Below are 22,182 nucleotides of genomic sequence, written 5' to 3' on the forward strand. Positions count from 1 at the left end.
GGTGGTTCTACATGTGGATATAAACCGAAAATGTCCTTTGATAATGTATGCGATATTCGATCTTTACGGGCGTGGAGTGGGTTGAAGACTACAGCATCCACGAATGATTATGAAGACAACTGTGGATATTATTTACCGAAATGCTGTGTAGGCACTGTGATGGACAGAATAACGGTGGGCCAGATGACTGATCCATTCTACAAGAAGTGCTCTAAATGTCCCCCATCCATCTCAATACACTTGACAATGCGTTGGGGGAGGGGTGTTGTGTTGCACATGAAAAATCATCTCGGCAGGCTTTCATGCGGGCATCAGCGTCGGTGATGCGAGCGACAAGTTCTTCACATGAATCGAACTTCATAACGTACACATACCCTTTTAACCAGCCCTATGAACAGAGGACTTATGGGGTTAGATCGGATGATCTGGAAGGTCAGTTATGGGTCCTCCACGCCCAATCCACCGTCAAGGAAATGTGTTATTCAGATAGTGGGATACTTGTCTGGTACAGTGAATCGGTGATCCATCACGTTGCGGGTACGTTTGCCGTCGTTGCTCTAGTGTCACGTCTTCCAAAAGTGCGCATGGCCTGAAGACTGCTCACTCACTTAACCCAGGATTGCACACTGGGTACGCAAGCAGCTGTTGGCTTGGTGCCAAGTTACAGCGCTGCCATCTGTTCGAGAACCCCCAATCCTTTTGTAAAATGGATCAGTCATCTGTCCGACCATTATCCTGTACACTATAGCACCTACACAGCATTGCAGTAAGTAATATTCACACTTGTCTGTAGATTCATTCACAGATGTGTGTAGCCTTGAACCCGCTCCAATTCTGTAACGATCGAAAATCTTAGTCATTACCATAGGAATTTTTCGCTTTATTTTCACATGTAGAATCATCTCACAAATTGTGTAACATTTCTCGTGAATTATCCTGCGTGCCCTGCACCGCGTGTGCTACCTGTTGCCGTCTGTGAGTGCAGTTCGAAGTTGAACGTAGGCTGTGGTCACATATATGTGACTGGACCGTGTAACACATCTAAAAGAACTAAGTACCACTTATCTTTCGTCTGTTCAAAAATAAAGGTGTTGAGACAAAATTCTTTTTCATTCTAGATAGTTGGATACTTATGTTGATTATGGTTCACCTATATCCGATTACTGTCTGGGGTAATGGTCCCAGAAAGGTTGGGAGACACTGGTCAGTACAAATGAAAGCGGAAACTTGGGGCACTGTTTTGCATTCGCATTGAATCGTGATGGCGATAACACCGTAGTAAGAGGCATTTTGCGTACTCCCTTGCAACCTGTGCAATTTAGTCACAAGTGTGCAGCGTGATTTTCGTAGAGAATGGCGCACTGCATCTCCTCGTTGCCTCAGCGATGGAATGGCCGTAAGAGGTGTGCAGCTCTTGCGTTACACCACTGGCGTCCAAGGTCGCTTGCTGTCATGGTAACTTATTTTTTTCTGTGTGTAGGTTTACGAAACACGCCGGCTATGTGACTCTCGTTGCAATAACTTTACATGAACGGCGACGTTGCTGTGAATGCAGAAACTCCAGGTACGCAGGACTGTGGAACGAATTGGACTTTCATTTGCACGCTTGTCGTGCGTCCTGTGGAGATACTGAACATTTGTGAAGGATTAAAGAGAATTTTCACCCTAAACGCAATCCTATACCCCACAGTGACAGGTGCATGTGTGTGGAAAAAATACCATGCTAAAATCGGATGGTTCTTTTGAAAATGAAACTTTATAGCCCTATGCGTAAGTTAAAGTTTACTCTCCGTTTCTGTCTTCTCTCAAGTGGAATATATGGTCTTATAAACTCAGATTGGTGTTTTTGAAGCATCCCGTAGTACAAGACGTATTTGGATGGTAAGAGTCGCTTCCTCACACTCCTTATTCTAAATCTCTGCAAAATAAGCTGCACTCGTGACCTGTAAGGGCTGAAGAGTACGACTGGTATACTTTTACAACGCTCAAACCGTCTTATAAAGCATACCGCAACATCTTCCCAGTATGCTACCAATTAGCATTTAGTCAACACTACAAAGTGCTTCGGCTTTTGAGCTGCCCTCCGACAATCGTTTCTTCGCAGAAAAACAACTAACCACTGTCGATGTACATCGGCAGATAACCTGTGTGTGTAGCGATGGCTGTATGCGAATCGAAATTAGGGTGATAGCTGGGCCTATCATTCGATCCCTGAGACAAAACATGGAAGAAACCTGGTGGAAGTGTCCCAAAAAAGGTAAAGGTCACTTATCCGACAGAGAAAGATATGGCACCCATATTTAGGGACTACCGGGGCGTCTTACTCGTTCAACACCTGATGCGGAACAACACAATGAATGCAGAGAGGTGTCTTAATGTCTAGAGGAATCTGCGAACTGCCATCAAAAGAAAACGTCTTAGTTACTTACTTCATGACAATGCTCGGCGTCATGCAGCTCGAATAATCCACGCGTAGCTCGGAAGATATAGCTGGAAAATGTTCCTGCATCCTCATTATTCACCAGGTCTTGTCCCAAGTGATTTTCACGTGTTCTCCCAACTCATATGTCATCTTGGGGGTAAACACTTAACACCGATGATGAAGTCGCATCAGCGTGAATAGCTGGCTACGAGCACTGGACCAGACCTGGTGCAACAATGGTTTGGAAAAACTTGTGTCACGTAACCAAAAATGCATCGAAAAACATGACAGCCCTGTACAAAAGTAACAGAACCAATGTCAATAAAATTGTCTCAAAATGATAAATTATGTGTAACTTACTATAAAATGGAGAATGCACTAATGCAGCGTCATTTCTTGATTGCAATACAGTTCTGTCTTCCATCTTGGCTTTTATAGAATCACTGTTATTTACACGATCAGCTGATTTCAGCTGTTAACCATTTTCAAGTACGCACTGTAATATTGTTAAATTCTCATCATCGTCCTTTGTAGGTTGAAGCAAATGCAGGTCTGTTACAGTGAACAGAGGCAAGAACAACATCCTATACTCGTCACCGCTTTAAAATTACTATTGCCAAGGTGACATACGTACATGAACATAGAGCTAACAACGCTATGTTTGTGTAAACCTACAAGAAAGGATATCGCGGAGAAACGAGTGAGTCTCAACCTAGAGGATTCTTTCCACATTAAAAAAAGAAAATCTGGGAAGTAGGAGAGTGGCGCTGGTAAGAGAAATGCCGTGCGGGCGAGAGGGACGGAGTCATGAGTTGTGCATAGGAAGTTCAGTCGCGAAGAATGCTGCACGCGAAAGGTGTCTCCGATTCGAATCAAGATCCGACACACCGTTTCAATGTACCATATAGTTTGAATTTAGCATCTATTGATTCACACCGAATTTAGTCCGCACTTATCAAAGCACGAATTTCGATCAATCCAGAAAGGTACTGGCCCGTCTTGAGGAGAGGCACATGTTAGTTCCCTTGTCTCTCATCCTGATGTAGAAGTGCTACAATTGTAGCAAGTCTATTTTTCCTGAAGATGGAGGTTTTGTGCCTCTGCTGGTGAAGTTTCCAGCATCGTCGACTTAAATGGGAAGCACGAGGACAAGTAGGTGATTCGAGCTCGTTGCGTTCTGTTTCCGTCAGAATAATTTGATATACACTGCCTGGAAAAAAAATCTGAAGTACCCAGAAAGTAACCAGAAAACCGGGTCTGACGTCAACCTAATTTCCTACACGCACACATATCATCGGTGGGTATGTAAATATTTCGATTTGCAACTCTGTGTGACAGATACAACAGTCAGAAGAGTTCATTGGTGGTGTTCCTGAATAGTGTTGGTACCGGGCCACGTAAAGTATCTAAGAGCGTAATCATCGTCAGATAATGAGAGGTAAGTGCGGAGAACACGGGGATGCCGCGAAATCCTGTGAGACAGTGTTATCAGCAAATGACGTAGTTTGAAAAGAACCTTACTGTATGTCTCCATTTCGCCGGCAGGTCGAATCGCGTATTATACAGTTGTGTAGGGACGATTAGAGTGTGACAGTGGCCCGGTGCTGGACTGCGTGGGAACCTGAGGAGAAGCACACTCGCAGTCAAGACTCCAGTTGACCGTGTCTGACCATTGCAAAGAAGCGTTGCCGTTTGTGCACCAATCATACACCAAGTCTTCAACATTGCCCCTGCCTTATGAGAACAAGTAATAGACTGCTTGCAAAATTTTGAGTACTCCCTCTCCATTGGTTGGAGAATAGCAGCAGGCTGCCGTTGATACCACAACACAAAATGCTGCATTTGGAGTGGTGTCGTGATCGGGAAGTGTGGTCTACTGATGAATGTCGTCGCATTGTGTTCAGTGATTCAACAGTTCTGCGCTGTCCAGAATGGTTCAAATGGTTCTAAGCAGTATGGGACTTAACATATGAGGTCATCAGTCCCCCAGACTTAGAACTATTTAAACCTAACTAACCTAAGGACATCACACACATCCATTCCCGAAGCAGGATTCGAAGCTGCGACCGTAGCAGCAGCGCCTAGAATCCCTCGGACACAGCGACAGGCTGTCCTGAATAACTGGCGTCGGTGAGCATAGGGCGACCGTGAGAGAGGTACTACTGTTCCAGCATTTTGAAGAGACACGCCATGATAAACAGCCTGGCATTACGGCGTGGTGAGACGAGTAGTATGGCTTCAGACGACGGCTGGTAGCCATTAATGGAACTCGGGCGGCGCAACGGTGCTTCACGGACATCCAGAGTATTCATATCTTATTTCTCATGCAAAGGTATTCGACAGAACAATACTCGTCCACACATGACTCTTGTCCGTATGGACTGTCTACGTGATGTTGAGGTACTTCACTGCCCAGCAAGATCCACAGACCTGTCTCCCATAGAACTTGTGAGGGATCACCCGTGGCGTCAACTCCGTTCCATTGCCAAATTCGAGATGTCGAGGACGGGCACAACAGTTGTGGGCTAGTTTCCCTCAGGAGAGGATACAACGGCTTTACGACACCTCTCAAAGCGAATCAGCGCATGCATCCAGGCCAGAGTGAGCTCAAAGCCATGCTGATAAGCGGGCTCATACTGTCAAGTTCTTTGCGAGTTTGATTCGATTTTGTAATCACTGCAATAACATCACATTCCCTCTCCTTTCATCTGATTTCCTCCTCCCCTTCTCGGTGCTTCAGTTCTTTTTCCCAGGTGGTGTATTTCCGCACAGTTCTCGTCAGGAAGTGTTGTGGTTATGTGTGCGTCAGGCGGATTCCAAACGCGGAACAGGAGCTAACGTTTACGATTTATCTTTGATCACATGGGACTAGAATGTCCAATTTCATACAGTGGATTTCCCGTAAAAATTGCTCCCTGCATCGTTCGTTCAACAAGGTCTCCCACTTCTGCTACTGTGTTGATTCTTCCTCGCTACTGGCCAAACTGCCGTCAAGATTTAACTTTACTCCCTTTCTAGCTCTAAATGTAGAAAATGTAAGTTAATCCGGATGAGTGGGAGAAACAAACCGGTAATGTTTGGATACAGCATTACTATTGTACTGCTTGACACAGTCACGTCTTTTAAATATCTGGGCGTAACGTTGCAAAGCGGTATGAAAAAGAACGAGCATGCGAGGACTATGGGAGGAAAGGTGAATGGTCGACTTCGGTGTACTGAGAGAATTCTAGGAACGGGTGTTTCACATGTAAAGGAGACCGCATACAAGATGCTGGTGCGACCTATTCTTGAGCACTGCTCGAGTGTTTGGGATCCGTACCACGTCGGATTAAAGGAAGACATCAGAGCAATTGAGAGGCGGGCTGCTAGATTTCTTACTGATAGGTACGAACAACACGCAGGCGTTATGGAGATGCTTGGGGAACTCAAATGGGAATCCATGGAGGGAAGGCGACGTTCTTTTCGAGAAACACACTTGAGAAAATTAAAATTTAGAGAACGGGCGTTTGAAGCTGACTGCAGAACAATTCTTTTGCCTCCAACATTTACTGCACCTGAGGACCACGAAGGTAAGATACGAGAGATTAGGGCTCATACGGAGGGATATAGACAGTCGTCTCTTCCTCGTTCTGTTTGGGAGTGGAGCAAGAAATGAAATGACTATTAGTGGTACGAGGTAACCTCCGCCATGTGCCGTAAGGTGATTGCGGGTGGGGGGGGGGGGGCGAAGCGAGAGAACACTGGAACAGTTGGACGTATCGATCTTCGAAAAATTTAGACGTAAGTTCAGTTAAATACGACTCGCTTTGGGTCCGTGATGTCATAGTCGATCCACTTACAGATGACATTTATGTAGCGAACGGTTAGTACGTACACTGGCATCGTTAGGCTGGCAGATTAAAAAAAAAGTCTTGTAATGGTCCGATCGTCCTATCTATGATTTCTGAAACGCCCTCACTTTCTGTCCGGTAAGCTGGGCAAAAACAGCAGAGAGTAAAGTTATTACCGCTTTAGTGATTTGTGATGTTTATTTCTGACAGAGAAAGTGTGCTACAAATGGTGGAGGAAGGGCGGCACGGGGAAGACCTACAAGAGCAAAAACTCAAACGTGCCGTTTGTATTAAAGCACGCATTTCGTGCTCCAGCTGAGAGTAACGACTTCATTATCATAGATAACGAACCGTTTTTCCCGAGCCTCATGGACCTGTAGTGGACGTCGTTACACGAAATGGCCGTTTTTATTGTTTGTTACGGTGTTAATGCAACGCTGCAGCGCATTTCCTTAATTTTGCGCTCCTAATGAGGGTGCGAAAGCGGTAATAAAGTCACCCCAAAAGAGGAGCTGCCGGGAGCACCACGCACCACACACACTTTACCCGGCTGCGCCCTTAATAGGTGTAATGTTACCCGAAGAAAGCTAAGTTGTGCTCGGATTAAGGCGGCCTTCCGGTCTCTTAAATCGTGCGAAAACGGCGAAAGTACGTAGCTACCGGTGTACCTCTGAAGTGTTAATGTAGGTCGCGCTGAATGCGGACACTTCGTTTTTAATGCAGCAGCTACGCCGATCACAGTTGCTTCTTTTTCTTATCGATAAAGTAAATCCTCTAGTCACTTCTTAAAATATATTTTGCTGGAATTGGTTCCCCCGTCATACTGCGAACCTTTTATTCGCCACCGTTAATGGAACTGTTTTCGTTTTAACGGTCGTGTGGACATGAGAGAAATAAGAAGCTTAGACGGAGGCGCTTAATAGTGCTAAGAACTGTTTACCATTACTCAGGCTTAAAGCAAATAGTTGTATCTGAAAGTGCACATACAATGAAAAATTACTCGCTGTACATTTGTTAGAGCCAGATGCAATTTCAAAATGTTTTACGCGTTTGTTTATCTTTCCAGTAACCAGCAACACTCAAATGAAGCATATGAGGAAATAAGCTACTTAAAAGTCGCACTCCGTTTTCTTTTACCTCACTTTTCAAAGAAAACTTCTCCTTTCGTAGCTTGCATGTTGTTTCTAGTGCAGTTACTGAAGTTTCAGAAGTTTATGTCAAATTTATACAATCTCCCGAATGTAACTGATGCTCCTCACTGCAGCAACACGTACTTGGTTCGTTTCCATCGTTGGCTTCGTCTTACAGATACGTGTAATCGGAACGCTAACCTAACCAGTTTATGAAGACATGTTTTCAGTTTATGCAATGAGCTTAAGATAAGCATTGCTTAAGTTTTCCTACTACTGCAGAAACTACATTGAAACTATATCCAATTTGATGTTGGTATTAATATAGAGTCCAACAGGAATCTGCTTAGGTATACTACGTAACATGAAATTTTATGACGACACATGGGTCAGGATAGGAAATGAGAAGAAAATAATACAGTAAATAATTTTTTCGGATAATCATATAAAACGGGAGTTTAAGCTGTTGGTTGTAGGTTAATATGTATTCAATGAGATGCTACAGAATTTTCGGCATTATTGAGAGAGTTTGTGACGGAGTTCCCTATCTGTTATTCTACACTGGGTAGCAAGAGTCATAAAATTCCCTGTCTCATTAACACAGTGTGCTCGACAGGGAGTCAAACCCACTCACTACGTATGTCTCTTGAAATCTACATATTTTTACTTGCATTGTTCACATTTCACCTCGATATTGTACTTAAACATATTACTTTTGTTCAAGGCAAAATCAACAAGTGAATTACCTACACCAGCATCTACATCTACCTACATACTCCACAAGCCACCGTACGGTGCATGGCGAAGAGTACCTTACACTGTTACAAGTCATTTCCTTTCCTGTTCCACTCGCAGACAAAGTGAGTGAAAAACGACACTCTGTTACCTCCGTACGAGCCATATTTTTTTCTTATTTTATCTTCATGGTCCTTACACGAAAGCATACTTAAAGAAGACAAATTATGAGAAAAATCAAACTTAGAAATAAGATAACCCAAATATTTGGCGGTCGTAGAATTGTCGGAACTCCGCTGTGGTGGCAACTTTTGACGTTTATGTGAATGCGTGATGTCAGACACCACGCGAGATCCGCAGCTGCAATACATTTTTATGTAATTTGATGGTGGAGGTGGGAGAACGGAAAAGAAACGGGAGGGAAGGAACTATGAAAATGTGTGCCGGAATAGGATTTGAATCCAGGATCTCCTACTTACAAGGCACCGCCATAAGCACACAGTGTTTATTTCAGTTGCGCGAATTACGTCGGCGCTTCTCCCAGCCGACCCACATTCCTACCTAGATTCATCTATCCGCAGTGTAGACACAGTCGGTACTTTGAGACGTCGAACATAATTGTACATCTGCACTGAAGGTGGTGCGTTCATTACCCATCGAGGCGAATAAATTATATGAATGCGTGGTCTCTGTCCTTTCGTGACGATGGGCAATGATTCTGCCACCTTCAGTGCAGGTGCACATTTAATTTCGGCCTCCAGCTGGAATCTCAAAGAAGCGAGCATGGAGGACATGGACGGGTACTGTGGACAGGTGGCGCTACGTGGCGCCGAAATGGTCCGCGCAATTGTAACAAACACTGTCTGAGTGGCGCAGTGGTTAACACAACTACCTCGTAACCAGGAGATTCCGAGTTCAAATCCCAGTCCGGTACACATTTTCGCTCTTCGCCGCTGATTCCGTGTACAGTTCCAATGCAGCTAACACCAGTAGACCCTTTCCTTTCCATGCTACCCCCCCTACCCCTCCCCAGCCTCCACCACGTTAGATTTACATAAAATTTCGATGTTTAACTGCCCGTAATGATCCTCCACAGCAAGGAGGGGTCATCCACGGCTTACTGAGGGTCGGCCTGGTAGATTTTCACGTGGTGTTCATTCTGGTCCTGTGTTGAATCAGCAGCCTGGGGACGAACTTGGCAGCAACACGGCGCATGTGGAGGATTGCCTGTACTTCTTCGTACGACATACCGATAATGGCAACAATGTTGAGGATTGTTCTCCGACGATTCTAATGCTCCAGTTCAAATCCTTGTTGGTGTACAGGGTGGTTTAACTAAACTTTCGTTACTTGAGAAGTACCCCACGAAAAAAGAGTGATCGTAGGACTTCGAAATTTTGTGAAAATATTTGTAAGGACACGCGGAACGGAAATAAGGAGTAAACTATTAAAAGTAACATATTTTAATATACACACGAGAGGGTAACATCTGTTAATTGATTGCAACTTTTACGTTCCTGGCTACAAACGTTGCTCAGTGTGACGACCATCTGTATCCACGACAGCCTGGAGCCGCACTAAAGTTACATTTCACAATTTTTCGTAACAATTTCAGAGCGATTGTCCATGGAATGTTCAGCTATAAAAATATTCCTTCGACGGAAGACACACCACACGTTCTTATAACTGACAAGTCTGGCTGGGCAATGGATCCACTATCTTCATTGCGTATGCACGAAAGGCGTACGACCTCCTGTGGGGATCTCTGAGTAGCGAACGGGAATATAATGGACAGCGATTGCGAATAGGTGGCGGTCGGTGGGAATGTGGATCGGCCGTGAGGCGTGCCGAGGTAGTCCGTGCAGTGGCGATAACTCTGTGTCCCGGACGGTGCAGTGGCTACCGCTCTTGTCTGGTAAGCAGGAGATCCCGGGTTGGAATCCCGGTCCGGCACACATTTTCGCTCGACGCCGCTGATTCCCGCTTAAGGTCCCGCTGCAGCAGACAGCAGTGATCTCCCTTCCATTTACATAGAATCTTCAGCTGTAGTGGCACAGCTCGCGTACTGCTTGATGATCGCACTTTGCGTCCTGCGTTCTCAGCCATGGTAACGGTAAATTCGTCTACAGTTTGTGCCGCAATTGGTTGCCGGCGTACCCAAGGAGCAATTCCGAAATCGCCAGATAATTGGAATTTACGAATCCTGTTCCTCAAACCCGGTGCTGAAAGAGCACTGTCAGTATTTCCTTAACGCCTCGATGATGATGATGATGATGATGATGATATTTGGCTTGTGGGACGCTCAACTGCATGGTCATCAGCGCCCAGCGCCTTACGCCTCGATACTCGCGAAGAGCCGCAGCATTATTGTTGTTGTTTTGATAAAACACCTTTACGAGTAAACTTCTTCTCATATTGTCCAAACGTGTGTTGACTGTTTGCAACTGTTATACTGGTGCTTGTGTTTCAACCCTGCTTCGCCGTGCCAGAGTCGGCTCCCAACGGCAAATAACGACAGTATCACTAGTAACAACGCAAATCCTGCACGCATAGTCTGAACGTCATTTCTATGAATTTGGGTGCACATACTGTAAATAGTTTTCCGTTTACACTGCCTCGAGCAGGGGAAGTTTAATTATAGCCAACCTGTATTACAGTGGTAGTCTGGAAACGTTTTGTCACCCCATCTCTCATAACATTTCTTCCTGTGGTGCTCCATAATGCCCAAGAGGGGTGACATTAGCTAATTGCTAAATTATGAAATAAACTGTTCGTTCCAGAATAAAACAACAACCTAAGCAGGATAATGGCTTACACCAAGAAATTCACAGTATTTTCCTCTACTGTTACAATCCTCCGCGTGTGACCTTTAGAGAACGACCCCAGGACGCTTCACTCGGCATGTTGGCTCTGTTTCCTATATCCGCTTTCCCGCACTTAACAGTGAATACAGGTTGCTAAACAAATGCCTGAAAGTTTCCACTCTATCCACTAAAATATTTGCGAGGATACGAATTCAAAATTACAATAGGACTCATATTAGCAGTAAAATACTTCTAAACTAACTATATTAAATGTTTGATTTAAAAATTTCAGTTAGATACAGAATAATAGCATATGTTGGTTTGGCACACACACAGACAGATTTACGACTAAACAATCACGGCTTAGTATGGTGTGCTGATAAATTTCGGGCAAAAATCTTACAGTACCCTCACACAGAAAACTTCTTGAGAGACTAGAACATTGTTATAAACTCGTCTTGCAGAATGTAATGGCCTCAAACTTTCTCCGCTGTCTTCCTTGACATTTCGGGTGATCTGCATTGTTTTCTTCTCCAGGTCACACCCTCGCGGCTACCTGCGGCTGGAGGCTGTCGAGCAGACGGACTACGACCCCCGGCGGCGCACAGTGCTCATGGCGCACGGGTACCTGGGCTCCGGCACTACCGAGACCGTCATGATGATGCGAGACGGTAAGGGGGCGAAGCGTTCGCGGCCGCAAACTGCTCGCCTCACAAATGACGCGACACGCACAGCTTCCTCTCAAGTGACGCAAGAGTGTGAAAGGTCTCTCTCAACAAATTTACACTGTTTCATTTTCTCTTTCAGTTAGAGACCTTCTTTCGTTTGTAACTTCATGTTTCAAATCAATATTGTCGCTCTGGTTAGGATGCTGCAGCAAATCGCTTGGAATTTTTTCTACACCACTGGTCTCCTGAAGCCGTTGCATGGCTTCTGAGGCAGCAACTTTACTTGGCATGCTCGCCGACAATACTAGTCATTCGCGCGTAACAGCGTGCGCTTGTAATTACTTATACGCCACGATCCCTGGACAGTCGTTTCTTTGCGAAGAACTCCCGTCAAAGTCTAAAGTATCACAACTAGCAAAATTATTTCGTAGTTCTCATTTAGCTATTCTTGGCAAACCAAGAAAGTTAAAACAAATGGAAAACTTAATAATAAAATCAGTCTGTATTTTCTTTATAGTGTTTTTAATATGCCAGTATACATTGACTGAAGGAAAAGCGCAACATCAAATGGCTCTGAGCACTATGGGACTCAACTGCTGAGGTCATTAGTCCCCTAGAACTTAGAACTAATTAAACCTAACTAACCTAAGGACATCACAAACATCCATGCCCGAGGCAGGATTCGAACCTGCGACCGTAGCGGTCTTGCGGTTCCAGACTGCAGCGCCTTTAACCGCACGGCCACTTCGGCCGGCAGCGCAACATCAAGAAGGAATTGGGCGACATACACGAAAGTTGATAGGTGCGTATCTACATCTAAAAGATGGTGTCTATTACAAATTCACGCTAGTCACCAAAGAATGACACCAGTATCGTCACTATGAGGATGCCATTCAAGATTGCTTGAAGCACATGTTGTTCCTGTCTTGAGCGTTACAGGGCATTCTTGTTTGCAGTTGGTGAACATACATGAAGCGCCAAAGAAACTGGGATTGAGCGTGGTGAACTGATGTTAGTTAAGAATGCCTTTAAGGCGGCAAAGATACCATTACCAACACAACACTCAGTTTGAACGAGGTCGTGTAATAGGGCTACGAGAAGCCGGATGTTTCTTCTGCGATATCGCAGAAAGAATTGGCAGGAATGTAGACACTGTAAATTATTAATGGCAGCGGTGGTCACGAGAACGTACAGTCGCAAGAAAACCGGGTTCCGGACGGCCACGTGGCACTGCCGAGAGGGAAGACCAGCGTATCGGCGTATGGCTCTGGAGCATCGTTCTGCATCTGCAGCAGCAGTTTGAGCAGCAGTTGGCACCACAGTGACGCGACAAACTGATACAAATCAGTTACTTCCAGGGCAGCTCCGAACGTGACACCCTGTAGCGTGTATTCCAGAGACCACAAATACTGCCATTTGCGACTTCAGTAGTGTCGATCGAGGGCATGTTGGCCTGTTGTGTTTTCTTATGAAAGCTGGTTCTGCCCCGGTGCCAGTGATGGTCGTGTGTTGGTTAGGAGGAGGACAGTTGATGGCCTGCAGCCAGTCTGTCTGCGTGCTACACACATTGGACCTACACCTGGAGTTATGGTCTGGCGTGCGATTTCGTATGACAGCAGGAGCACTCCCATTGTTATCCGACGCAACCTGACTGCAAATTTGTACATCAGATTGGTAATTCAACTTCTTGTGCAGCCATTCCAGAACAGCATTCCAGGGGGTGCTTCCCTATAACATAAAGTTCGTCCACAAACCACTGTTGTAATCCAGTACCTTCTACGGAGTGTCGACATGTTGCCTCAGCCTGCTGGATGGTAAGATCTGCCTCCATCCAGCACATGTGGCACATCATGGGACGACAACTTAGCGGCACCCACAAACAGCAGTTACTGTCACTGTATTGACCGACCAAGTGCAAGTGGCAAGGAAACCATCCGACACACTGACACCTGACATCTGTACAACTGAATGCATGCACGATTGTATGCTTGCATTAAACATTCTGGAGATTACACATTTGTAATGGCATATCTTGAGCTTACATTAACCTGTGATCTATCAATGTTAATTACTTAAGTATGTTACCTAGAGAAATGTATTCCCAAACTTCCATTACTTTTTATTAATCATTTTTGCCGTTGCGATTTTTTACGACGGTGCACATTTTCAGGTCCCAGCGTCGTTATCAGGGCTTCTGCTCTTATATAAGGACCTTCATTGCGTTGTCAACATGGCAGACACAAGTATTTGCGGAAGTTACAGGGCATTCCTGTTTGCAGTTGGTGAATATACACTGAAGCGCCAAAGAAACTGGTTAAGGCATGCCTATTTAAATACAGATATACACTATGTAATTAAAAGTATCCGGAAACCTATCTGAAAATGACTTACAAGTTCGTGGCGCCGTCCATCCCTAATGCTGGAATTCAGTATGGTATTGGCCCACCCTTAACCGTGATGACAGTTTCCACTCTCACAGGCATACGTTCAATCAGGTACTGGAAGGTATCTTGGGGAATGGCTGTCCATTCTTCACGGAGTGCTGCACTGAGGAGAGGTATCGATGTCGGTCGGCGAGACCTGGCACGAATTCGGTGTTCCGAAACATCCCAAAAGTGTTCTATAGAATTCTGGTCAGGACTCTGTGCAGGCCAGTCTATTACAAGGGTGTTATTGTCATGTAACCACTCCACCACAGGCCGTGCATTAAAAACAGGTGCTCGATCGTGTTGAAAGATGCAATCGCCATCCCCGAATTGCTCTTCAACAGTGGGAATCAGGAAGGCGGTTAAAACATCAATGCAGGCCTGTGCTGTGATAGTGCCACGCAAAAAAAAAACAAGGGGGTGCAAGCCCCTAGATGGAAAACATGACCACACCATAACACCACCGCCTCCGAATTTTACTGTTGGCACTACATACGCTGGCAGATGGCGTTCACCGGGCATTCGCCATACCCACACCCTGCCATCGGATCGTCACACTGTGTACCCTGATTCGTCACTCCACACAACGTTTTTCCACTGTTCAATCATCCAATGTTTACGCTCCTTACACCAAACGAGGCGTCGTTCGGCATTCACCGGTGTGATCTGTGGCTTATGAGCAGCCGCTCGACCATGAAATTTAAGTTTTCTCACCTCACGCCTGTCATAGAACTTGTAGTGGATCCTGATGCAGTTTGGAATTCCTGTGTGTTGGTCTGGATAGATGTCTGCCTATTACACATTACGATCCTCTTCAACTGTCGGCGGTCTCTGTCAGTCAACAAACGAGGTCAGCCTGTATGCTTATTCAGTGTTCGTGCCCCTTCACTTTTCCACTTCACTATCACATCGGAAACAGTGGACGTAGGGATGTTTAGAAGTATGGAACTCTCCCGTACAGATGTATGACACAAGTGACACCCAATCACCAGACCACGATCGAAGTCCGTGAGTTCCGCGGAGCGCCTCATTCTGCTCTCTCACGATGTCTAATGACTACTGAGGTCGCTGATATGGAGTACCTGGCAGTAGGTGGCAGCACAGTGCACCTGATATGAAAAACGTATGTTTTCCGCGGTGGCCGAATACTTTTGATCACATAGTGTATGTAAACAGGCTGAATAGGGCGCTGCGGTCGGCAACGCCTATATAAGACAACAAGTGTCTGGCGTAGTTATTAGATCGGCTACTGCTGCTACAATGGCAGGTTATCAAGATTTAAATGAGTCTTGTCAGTCATCGCACCATTATTTATATATGAAACAATGTGGAAATAATATGTTAGAAACCATTTTTTTAGCTCAAAACAGATGGAGTCAATGAGGTTGCGATTTTTCTCCTTCATAGTCTATGCTCGAATTTCACGTAATTTTTTTGTGTGATCTCTACATCATTGATTCATTTCTAATTATTACGTGTCATGTTTCTAAACAGACTATTATAATGTTGATCTTAAACAAACTGCTATCAGATAATACATCCAGTCAAAAAGTAAATATCAGATTTTCCACTTTGCATATTGCCTAAAACCATAATTGTGAGCTTACTGTACCCTTATCATCATCTTCCTACATGTTATACATTTTAATGTTAGAAAAACGTCTTTTATGGGGTCCTCTCCCAGTTTCTTCTGACACCTTGAAGTTAGTTTGTTACGCTAAAAATTGAGCCATCCTTTTCTAACTGACATTTTACAATCTCACTTATGATATCATTATGTGTAAATCTCTCAGTGATTTGTTTGTATTCAAAGACCTTCTCTTATGAGATTTACTGTCGATTTCATTTGATTTTTACTGCATTAAAAACGTATTTTTCGAGATTTGTAAAAGTATGGTCTAAAATGAAACAACTAACGACCTTACATAAAAAAAGAACTGAATGTTTCGGTTACTGTTGAAGAGTGATTTTGATGTACATAATGAAAAGGCCTCGATCTCCATTTGATCTTCTCCATATCTTCTTTTAATACGTTCCGATAAGGGTTCCAGTTTGATGAACAATACGCAAGAATCAGTCTAAGAAATGTTTTTTAATTCACTGCTTTCACGAACGAATCGTATTTACTTGAAGTTCTTCCAATGAATTCCCGTCTGGCACCTGCTTTTCCTACAATTAATACTGTGAGGTTGTTCTACTTTAGGTCACTAAGGACGGTTATTTCCCAATACTTTACCGTTCTTAGCGTTTCCAATGATTTCTCACTAGTAGCACAGTTTAACATTAAACTGGCATATTCGCCCGGTTACGTGCAATACGTTACATTTGTTTACGTTCTGAATTCACTGCCAGTCTCTACTTCATTCATCAATCTTTCGCTGGCCGACCTGCGTTTTACGCCGTCTTCTGGCATTGGAAACCTTTTTACAGACATCATCATCGTCGTCTGCGAACAGTAACTGCCCTATGACGCTCTCTTGAAGTACTCCCGAAGAAATCTTAGTTGATTTCATTCTGTTAAGAAAAACGCACTGAATTCTGTTTTCTAGAAAGTATTAAATCCACCAACAAAATGGATGCGATACTCCGTAAACTCGTATCTTCTTCACTACACTACACTGCGGAACTAATGGAATCCCTTAGAAAAGTTAAGGAACATGACGTCAACATAGGCGTCGTCGCCTAGGAGCTTCTGGATTTCACGGACAAACAGAGAGAGCTGGGATGGTAAGAGTCCTGTTCCATGTTGATTTTTAAATATGAGATTTTCGTTCCTAGAAATATTACAATACCTGAGTATAGAACATGTTCCATAACTCTGCGACCGATTGACTTCAACGATATTGTTGTGGTTTTCAGTGCGAAGAATGGTTTGATGGAGCTCCCCATGCTACTTTTTCCTGCGCAACCCTCTTCATCTCCGGATATTACTGCAGTTTACCTCCTTTTGAATCTGCTTACTTTATTTATCTCTTGGTATCCCTCTACAATATTTAACCCCCCCCCCCCCCCCCACACACACACAGACATTTCCCTTCAAAACTAGATTGGTGATCCCTTGATCTCTCAGAACGTATCCAGTCAACCAATTCCTTCTTTTAGTAAGGTTGTGCCACAAATTTATTTTCTCCTCAATTTCAATGAGTACCTCTTCATTAGTCACGTAATATACCCAAAGAATCTACTCCATTCTACTGAAGCACCACATTCAAAAGCTCCTATTTACTTCTTGTCTGAACTGTTCATCGTCCATGTTTCACTTCCATGCATGGCTATACTCCAGACAAATACCTTTAGAAAAAGACTTCCTATCGCTTAAATCAGTATTCCTTCTTAACAACTTTCTCTTCTTCACAATTTTCTTCTTGCCATCTCGAGTCTACATTTTATATCCTCTCCGCTCGACTGTATTCAGTTATTTTTTCTGCCCAAATAGCAAAACTCATTTACTACTTTCAGTGTCTCGTTGCCTTATCCAATTCCCTCAGCATACACACCAGCTGTTGCAGAACGTTGTACCGACCACAAGAGATATATTAAACAAAGGGAGCTCGACAAGTCGGCCATAGCTGAGCATTGCCTGCAAAACGGACACAAAATACAGTTTATATCGGGATTCCGTTATAAAAGAGGCCGCTCAGATTAGAATGAATAGCAACAATTATAACAGGGACCAGGGTAACACACTGAGTAAGGCATGGTGGCGGGCTTTGGGTGTCGAAAGGAAGCAATGAAGGATACTTAACGCTTGTAGGGAGGCGGGAGCGGCGGTTTCAATCGTGGCGCCGCCCTCTCGCGCCACCAGATGTCACTCGGTACCGCAGCGGGCCGGAGCTGCTATGAGCTGCCCAACTCGCTTTCCGCGCACTCGCCGTTTCGGCCCTCCCTGATTGGTGCCAGGGGCCGTTATCATGGGTATATAAGAGGAAAAACGGGCCGGCCCCGGAATTCAGTGGGTTTACTCGTGAAGATGATGTGGAGACAGCCATCGAAAGCTCGAGAATTTTATTGGAATTGACGTGGCTTGCAAAACGAGAAGATTTCATACAGACATATCGTCGCGAAAGACTTCGTGGACACAAAAGACAGGATGGTAGGACATCTGCTACGACATCACGAAATAACTTCCATGGTACTAGAGAGAGCTGTAGGGGGTAAAAACTGTAGAGAAAAACTCAGATTGGAATGTTGTGTTGCTGCGGTAGTTTTCAGTCCGAAGACTGGTTTGATGCAGCCCTCCATGCTAATCTATGCTGTGCGAGCCTCTTCATCTCCGAATAACTACTGCAACCTACATCCTTCTGAATCTGTTTGCAACATTCGCCTCTTGGTCTCACTCTATTATTTTTACCGCCCCCCGCCCCCCCCCCCCCCACCACATACACTTTCTCCAATACTAAATTGTCGATCCCATGATGTGTCTCAGAATGTGTTCTATCCACCGACCCCTTCTTTTGGTCAAGTTGTTCCATAAATATCTTGTCTTTCCGCTCCTATTCAGTACTTCCTCATTAGTTACGTGGTCGACCCATCAAACCTTCAACATTCGTCTGTAGCACCACATTTCTAAAGCTTTTATTCTCTTTTTAAAGGGTGACAATTATTGAAATATATGAAAAAGACGTAAATTAGTTACAAACTACGGCGTGCACACACTTTATTCAACATTTAAACGTCACTGCAGATATTCGGATTTAGGTTATGACATGTTTGATATGCCTGGCATCATTGGCCATTATGTGGCACAGACGAATAGCGAAATTCTGCATGTCTCGCTGAAGTGTCGGAACATCAATGCTGTCTATGACCCCCTGAATGGCTCTTTTCAGCTCAGGACTGATTTTATAGTTTTTTCTGCACATCTTGTGTTTAAAACAGCCCCACAAAATAGAGTCACATGTGTTCAGATCGGGAGAATATGGCGGTCAATCGAGGCCCATGCCAGGGGCCTCTGGGTACCCCAGAGCCAGAATGCGGTCCCTAAAGTGCTCCTCCTGGACATCAAACACTCTCCTGCTTCGATGGGGTCGAGTTGCATCTTGCGTGAACCACATCTTATCGAAATCAGGGTCAATTTGGATAATGGGGATGAAATCATCTTCCAAAACCATCACGTACTGTTCAACAGTCACCATGCCATCAACGAATATCGCACCGGTATACCGTGACTGGACACTGCACGTCACAGTGTCAGTCGTTGAGGCTTAGGAGACTTCTCGATCGCAAAATGCGGGTTCCCTGTCTCCCAAATACGCCAATTATGCTTACTGAAGATCCCATCCAAATGAAAGTGGGCTTCGTCGCTAAACCATAGTAATTCCCATCATGCCTCGCGGCCAACCATGTAGTTTGAACGTCCTAACGAAAACCGTTCAGAAGTTATGAAGATTTTGTTTCATGTAGTTCAATAATTGTCAACCTGTATGTAAACTGTTTATCGTCGTTGTTTCGCTTCCACACATGGCTACACTCCTGACAAATATCTTTAGAATAGACTTTCTAACACTTACATCTGTGTTGGATGTTAACAAATTTCTTTTTTTCAGAAATTCTTTTCTTGCCTTTACCAGTCTACATTTTATATCCTGTCTAGTTCGGCCATCATCAGTTATTTCGCTGCCCAAATAGCAAACCTTACTATTTTAAGTGTCGTGTTTTCTAATCTGATTCTCTTAGCATCATCTTATTTAATTCTACTGCATTCCATTGTCCTTGTTTTGCTTTTGTTGATGTTCATCTTATATCCTGCTTTCAAGACACATTGTATTCAACAGCTTTTCGGAGTCCTTTGCTGTCTTTGACAGATTACAATGTCATAGGTAAACCTCAGAGTTATCATTTCTTATCCCTGAACTTTAATTTCTATTCCCAATTTTTCTTTGGTTTCCTTTACTGCTTGTTCAATGTACGTATTAAACAACATCGGGGAAAGTCCATGAAATCGGGAGACTTATAACTCGACAAGAAAAATATTTCTTTTTGAAGTCTGAGGGTATTCCACCTATCTCATACATCTTTCACTCCATATGGGACAATTTTTTCATTGTTTGCTTTGCCGGGGGTGTCTGCAGTTCTGACGGGATGTCGTCTATTCTCGGAGCCTTGTTTCGACTTAGGTCTTCTAGTGTACTGTCAGAATCTTCTCGCGGTATCATATCTCCCATTTCATCTTCATCTACGTCCTGTTCCATTTTTATAATATTGACTTCAAGTGCAGCTCTTTTGTATAGACCCTCCATTTTACCCGTCCACCTCTCAGCTTTCCCTTCTTTTCTTAGGACTGGTTTCCCATCTGAGCTCTTGATATTCATGCAGCTGTTTCTCGTTTCTCCAAAGGCCTCTTTAGTTTTCCTATAGGCGGAATCTATCTTTCCCGCCGGCCGAAGTGGCCGTGCGGTTAAAGGCGCTGCAGTCTGGAACCGCAAGACCGTTACGGTCGCAGGTTCGAATCCTGCCTCGGGCATGGATGTTTGTGGTGTCCTTAGGTTAGTTAGGTTTAACTAGGTCTAAGTTCTAGGGGACTAATGACCTCAGCAGTTGAGTCCCATAGTGCTCAGAGCCATTTTTTTTTCTATCTTTCCCCTAGTGAAATATGCTTCTACATTTTATATCCTGTCTAGTTCGGCCATCATCAGTTATATTCTTACATTTGTCCTCCTGTCATTCCTTCTGAGCCATTTTGCCTTTCTGCCAAACTTATTTTTTAAACGTTTGTGTTCCCTCTCGCCTGCCTCATTGGCATTTTCATATTTTCCCCTGTCATCAGTTAAATTCAGTATCTCCTGTATTATCCAAGGGTTTCTACTAGGCCTTGTGTTTTTACCTACTTGATCCTCTGCTGCCATCACTGATTCCATCTCTCAGGGCTACCGATTTATCTTCTACTGTGTGCCTTTCCCCTACTCTAGTGGATCGTTGCGAAATGCTCCCTCTGGAACTTTCAAGAACCTCTGGTTTTTTCACCTTATCCAAGTTCCATCTGCTTGATTTCGTGCCTTTTTGCAGTTTCTTTAGTTTCAATCTGCAGTTCATAATCAATCAACTATGGTCAGAGGCTATGCCGTCCCCTGGAAATGTCTTGCAAGGTAAAATCTGGTTCCGAAATCCCTGTCTCACTGTTATAGAATCGATCAGACATTCTGGCGTCTCCAGGTCTCTTCCACGTATACAGCCTTCTTTCATTACCGGGTTGCTACCTCTGTTATTGCATTCCACGTTTGAAATTACTTGTAATTTTTCCTTCTCTTCCTGTTCCTACTATCGAATTCTAGTCCCCATTACAACTAAATTTTCGTCTTCCTAAGCAATCTGAATAATTTCTTTTATCTCATTATACATTTCTTCAATCTCTTCGTCATCTGTGGAACTAGTTGGCATATAAAATTGTACTACTGTGGTATATGCTGGCTTTACGTCTATCTTGGCTACAATGACTCGTTCACTATGCTCTTCACGGTAGGTTTCTTAATTATTGAACCTACTCCTGCGTTACTCCTATTTAATTTCTTTTAGCCCTGTATTCACTTGACCAGAAGTCCTGTTTCTCTTGGCACAGATCTTCGCTAAAATCTACCGTACCATTAACCTATCCATTTCTCTTTTCAAATTTTCTAGCATACCTGCCCGATTAAGGGATCTAACATTCCATGCTCCGATTCGTAGAACGCCACCAGTTTTGTTTTTCCAGATGACAATATATACCTATAATTATCTGAAACGATCCTGATTAGTACTTTTTTTCAATCCCCTGGTACTCTTCGTTGCTTCAGCGACCTGCGATAAACTTTTGCTAGAAGGGGACCAAAAGTTTCACAATATATCTTAGAATCAAATACGATCCAGGTGCCTTTATTCTGTTAAGCAGTGTTTGTTGATTTTTTGTTTCGCGATCACGTACCTCAAAATTTTCCATATCGCCGCTCGTGCTGTCAATAATTTTGCAAAAACGAACTGTGTATTTCAGGAGTCTTTCTGTCATCTTTCGCTTTGGTGCCAGTATCGTCACTGAGCTACACAATCGATGAGTTCATTTCACTTACTGGCATCACGTAGGCATTAAGGTACTAGGATTTTTATCAGATCAGCTGGAAAAATTTTACTTTCGAATTCGCTGCCGCGTTTCGAGTTTCTCTCCTTAATCTCAATTTGGCTTCTTTCAGCTGTTATT

At 44.0% G+C, this 22,182-nt stretch overlaps 1 protein-coding gene across 1 annotated transcript in view; it reads left to right on the top strand.

Moving 5' to 3' along the window:
- Positions 1–22,182, top strand: part of LOC124606203 (pancreatic triacylglycerol lipase-like) — a 425,509-nt gene that overhangs the window by 322,172 nt on the left and 81,155 nt on the right. The window contains exon 5 of the mRNA XM_047138172.1: positions 11,459–11,592. Within this exon, the coding sequence (XP_046994128.1) occupies positions 11,459–11,592 (134 nt within the window). The remainder of the gene's footprint in view (positions 1–11,458; positions 11,593–22,182) is intronic.

This window comes from Schistocerca americana, chromosome 3 (genome assembly GCF_021461395.2).
Source record: "Schistocerca americana isolate TAMUIC-IGC-003095 chromosome 3, iqSchAmer2.1, whole genome shotgun sequence".
In the NCBI taxonomy this organism is placed as follows: domain Eukaryota; kingdom Metazoa; phylum Arthropoda; class Insecta; order Orthoptera; family Acrididae; genus Schistocerca; species Schistocerca americana.